Raw genomic sequence first — 4,964 nt, forward strand, 5'->3', positions numbered from 1 at the left:
GTTCGCAGAGCCACCCCCTGCCTGCAGGAGCCAGTTGGGTCCCCTCAGCCAGAGAGCAAGGTATAGGGGTTCAGATCCCTCTCTCAAGCTTCCTGCCCTGAGTGAGCTTAGTCAGCCCGGGACCCCGCTGCAATTCAGTTTCCACTTCCCCAAGCCCCCACGGACAAGCACAGCAGAGGTGAGGGGAACCCCAGGACAGGCATCATCCCCAGCCATCTACCAACCCCTCCAGCTCTGGGGTCCCACAGGGTCATCCCATCCTGTAAGGTACCCCCCAGCCCACATGGGTGCCCCACACTGAGCCAAAGCTGCCAGAGAAAGGGCATCTACCTCCACCGAGAGCGGCTGCGTCTGGCAGAGACGCGGTGCAGGGAGGACCCACCGTTTGGCAGGCGATTCTGATCCCGTCGGCCTGGGCTGCAGCGTCAGTCTGTGGGGACCCTTTGCCGAGTGATGGGCACAGGCAGTGGCAGGGACAAGGAGCAGCGGCTGATCCCACCCCGGCATGGGTCCTGGTGCCAGCCTCACCCCCCTCCGCCCCTGACCGCCGCTCGCTCACGCCTGGTGGTGCCAAAAATGTGGCATGCAATTCCCTGCCCAAATAAGGCGAGAACAACCATAATCAGAGACCCCCCTTGCACAGCCAGACACCAGGGTCCCCATCCACATCTATGACAGGCTGGAGAAGAGGAAAAGAGTCAACAGAGAAGGAGGAAGATGACAGCCACCCGAGCTGCAGCTTTGCCCTTTGGCAGTCCCGGCTCACCCGCAAACTGGGGCAAGTGTTTGCAAATCCAAGATGCCCTCATTCCCTGTCAGCACTCTCCCTTCAAAGAGGATAGCCCAGTCAGTGCCTGGAGGGGCCTCTGCAACCCTGACACCCACCGAGATCCCTGCAAGGGAACAGAGAGGAGTCCTGGGTTACCTCCACAGCCCTGTGAGGGGCTGGGAGTGCAGCAGCTTTGCCCCGGGAGCCAAGGGGAACACACATGCACTGAGGCACTCGGGTCTCCATAGGCAGGAGGGGGCTGCCAGCCAGTCCTGCCAGCTTGGAGCAGGGGCAGAGGCATGGTCTGAGCTCACAGTGGGGCCACATGTGCTCCCCTCCTCAGGCCGGACCCACAGCTCCCTGCTGCATAGCTGAGCCTGTGTGTCACGAGTTGCTTGTTTACTGCTCCGTGCCAAGGCAGGTGCCCGTGCCAGCTCTGCACAGCCGTCCCAGGTCCAGCCCTACAACCCCACCAAGGGCAGAGACCTCCTCCTCGCCCGCCCCAGGCACACAGAGTCCCACCCTCCCCAGCGAGCCCAGCCACCCACAGCTCTGAATCAGAGCAGCTGGTGACCTTCAGGGACATTGGGAACTGCAGCTGTCCCTGCTCCACAGACGCCTGTTCGGTCTGCACCAGGAAAGTTCAGGCATATGCTTGGCCACAGGTGGTCTTGCCACCAGGAGGGGGGCCCCACCACCCTTCAACATACACATACTGCCTGCTCCTGCCAAGCAGGCAAGGGCAACTAACTCACTGCATCCAAATGGGTGCTCAAGGGGCTTTTCCCAGCTGCGAGTGATGGTGAAGGCTTTACAGGGCCAGTGAGGCATGCTCATCCCCCAGGGGAAATTGAGGCACAGCTATGTCCTGCCATGCTTGCACCATGAGAAAAGAGCTGGGAGACCCAATAGTCCCCCCGCATTAGGTCTCACTCCCGACAGACTTGGGGTTTGGGTTTCCCAAAGCTCAGGGGCATAAACCAGGGCTGGACCCTGCTCCATGCAAATAGTGCTTTGAGAGCAAAAGTGCCGAGAAAAGCACCTGAGTTCCCTGGCACCACAAAAGGAGGGGCCATCCACAAGCTCTTCCTTTCCCATTCCGTGGTGGCTGCCTGCCTCCAGCTCTGCCGCCCACTGGTGTCCCCTTCCCTGGGGTACAGGAGATTCCGATGCGGACACTTTGGCCACCGGCCACCTGTGAGCTCTAACCTTTCTCCAGGTGCTTGCCAGTCAGTGGCGGCTCAGTCCAGGCACCCTCCGTGCTGTCCTCACGCTGGGTGTTGAAGTTCTCATAGGAGTCCCACCGGATGAGTGGGTCGGATGTGTTGTAGTCCACGGAAACGCTGGGCCCATTCTCCAGGTGCTCCATGCCTGGGAAGAGGCAGCACAGACAGTCGAGGTGACAATGCATCCAGCGTGGACTGGACAAGGGGAAGAGATGACGAGAAGGTGCAGGCAAGGGAAAAAGGGCAGGAGCCTTAGGGCAAGGCAGGAGAATCATATAGGAACAGGGGCAATGACAGAGATGGATGGGCACAGGATGTACATCAAGATCCACAAACAAGGTGCCCAAGGCTGGCTGGGGCTTTGGGGATTGCCTAGGGACAGGCAGACAGACTGACAGCGAGAGTGTCTAGGTCTGGACTTTTTGGACAGGGGGTTCTCCATTCCCAACCACCCTCTCCCTCTCTCCTAAGCCAGCAAGTGCTCGAGAGAGCGGCCACCTGGGGAAGAGAGTGAGTGCAACAGGCCACCCACGGGTGCTCCTGCATCTGCATCACTGTCTGGACCCCTCAGCCCACCCTAGTGACAAGCTGACTGAAAACAGGGCAGGGGGAGGTCAGAAGGAACCACAACAGTCCAGGCAGCACACAACAGAGCTTGCCTCAGCCCACCCTAGTGACAAGCTGACTGCAAACAGGGCAGGGGGAGGTCACAAGGAACCACAACAGTCCAGGCAGCAGTGGACAGAGCTGGGGAGTGGGAAAGGAGCCAGCATCCAGCTCTGAACCCCCGTGACGGTGAGTCAGCCATACCTTGGATCTTCTCGGGGCCGTAGGAGAAAACAAACTCCACCTTCCCATACTCAGGGAAGCGGTCATCTGGCAGGGAGAGAACAGAGCAATGGGACCATCTTCATCCATCCCTCCAGCAGCACCTGGATGGCCACCCCAAATACGCTCGCAGGCCATCTCAAGGCCAGGAGCTGGTAGGAGATATCCCACCATGGGGCAGCGCATCTCAGCCCCAAAAACAGCCCTGGGGCAGCCCCTCCATATCAGCACCGATTTTGGCTATGAGGGGCATGACACTGCCACTCGTCCCCAAGCAGCAGCAAACCCTGCAGATGGAGCAGGGGTGCCCTGCTTTGTCAGGGGTGGACTTGGGGTGGATGCCCAAATGTCCCCACAATGAGAGCAGTGTCAGAGGAGTGGGAGGAGGAGGAGGGAGTTTGGAGTTGGGAGGTGCCGGGGTGCTTACCTCTGAAGGCCTCATCCAGGTCTTCCTTGCCAAAGACGATGTCAAGGTCATGCACAGCGCATGTGTGGAATTGCACACGGAAAATCACGTCACGGGTTGGGCTGCGAAACTTCTTGTGGTAACACTTCAGCTGCAGAAGGGAGTGGGGACAGGCCATCAGGATGAGCCCCCAGAGCTGGCCAAGGGGGGTCTGGGGGGCCCTGAGGCACAAGGACCACCTAACCCCTGGTTGCTCCCCACACGGGGGGCTGAGCTGAGGATCCTTACCAAGATATCTCCCTTGAGGAGCAAGCCAGGCTCAATGGTGATGCAGATGCCCGTCTGACTGTCTCCTTGCACATTGCTGCAGAAAGGGATGACGGGAGGACATAAGCTGCAGTGCAGAGCTCCCCCAGAGCTCCCAGCTCCACTTCAACCAGCCTCTTCCACCCAAACCCAGCCAGGAAAGGTGCAAAGCACAGAGCTGGGCCTCTCAGTGACAGAGTCCCATCCCGCACCCCAAGGGACACCCATTCCCAGGGGGAGGAGGACAGGAAGGGGAAGTTGAGACACAGCTCAATGAGGCTGCTAAAACTCCACAGTGGGAGGGTGCGAGTGCTGAGGCTGGGCTATAAGCCATCCCATGGGTCAAGTGGGGCACGGGATGTGGAGGAAGAGCTCTCAGGAAAGGCTCTCCTCCCTGCCTCAGTTTCCCTGCCAGAGGCCCTTCTGTCCCCAGGGCACTGAGGGACTGCCTCCAGGCAGTGGCATCAGCAGCGGGGGACAAGGGGAGAAGGGAGTTGGATTTCACAGGCAAGATAAACCTTGAGTTTATTACTGGCATCCCATAAACAGTCTATTAAAAGCTGAAAGGCAAGGGCAAGATAGCAGTAAATAACGGGGACGCCTGGCTGTGAGGAAGGGAGATCCTGGTCCAGGGGGTGAGGTGGGAATACGCCCAAAGCATGGGGCTCTGCTTCCTCCAGGGATGCCAAGAGTGGCGGGTCCCAGGCTGGGATGTGGTCCCAGCGGAGTATCTGGGTGGCTGGAGAAATCAGCTCCTTCTCTGCCTTCACCAGCGCCTGTTCCCGGTGTTGGAAAATGGTGTCAGGGTAAATGGTGAGGAGGTTAAAACAGGGGGAAACCCTTTCGAGGGAAAGAAAGAGGGCCTTTAGAATTAATCCGAGCAGAAGGAGCAGCTCTCCAAGCAGGAAGAGGAGAAATGCCTCCATCTCCCGGGGAGGTGTCCCCATCCCTGTCCCCACTCCCTCTGGGATACCCACCCCCAGGTTCTATGAAGCCCCGGGCTCCCTCTGCTGATACGCTGAGTCACTACAGCGTTGCCAGCAGAAGGGCCCAGTATGGCCCAGTATAGCCAGTTACCATCTCCAAGGAAAAGAAAGACCCTTTTTTCTTTTTTTTTTCAGTTCCCTGGACTCCAAACACACTAAGCACGGGGCACTGGGCTGCTGGGAACTTGCCCTTGACCCTCTCCATCTCCTCTGGCTTGCCAAGCCCCTCACTGGGAAGGAGGGAAATCCCACCACAAGGACATACTTACTAGATCCCCGAGGTGTAGACGGGTTGCATGGCCTGGTAGATTTTTAGGAAGGGCCGACAACCTGGAAGACATCAAGGCGGGGAGAGAAGGCGTGCTGCTGTTAGCCGGCAGGGCGGAGGGGCCAGGGCAGAGATTAGTCATGGGGGAGAAATCCAAACAGGGCGAGAGCCAAGG

At 59.0% G+C, this 4,964-nt stretch overlaps 1 protein-coding gene across 1 annotated transcript in view; it reads right to left on the bottom strand.

Annotated features, from left to right (window-relative positions):
• Positions 1-4,964, bottom strand: part of LOC104497519 (tensin-like) — a gene marked incomplete at its 3' end in the record, with an annotated part of 33,554 nt that overhangs the window by 20,343 nt on the left and 8,247 nt on the right. The window contains exons 11-15 of the mRNA XM_010140782.1: positions 4,791-4,851; positions 3,518-3,593; positions 3,251-3,380; positions 2,806-2,871; positions 1,979-2,140 (exon numbers count right to left, since the gene is read on the bottom strand). Coding sequence (XP_010139084.1) covers positions 1,979-2,140; positions 2,806-2,871; positions 3,251-3,380; positions 3,518-3,593; positions 4,791-4,851 — 495 coding nt within the window. The remainder of the gene's footprint in view (positions 1-1,978; positions 2,141-2,805; positions 2,872-3,250; positions 3,381-3,517; positions 3,594-4,790; positions 4,852-4,964) is intronic.

Source organism: Buceros rhinoceros, unplaced genomic scaffold (assembly GCF_000710305.1).
Source record: "Buceros rhinoceros silvestris isolate BGI_N320 unplaced genomic scaffold, ASM71030v1 scaffold24077, whole genome shotgun sequence".
In the NCBI taxonomy this organism is placed as follows: domain Eukaryota; kingdom Metazoa; phylum Chordata; class Aves; order Bucerotiformes; family Bucerotidae; genus Buceros; species Buceros rhinoceros.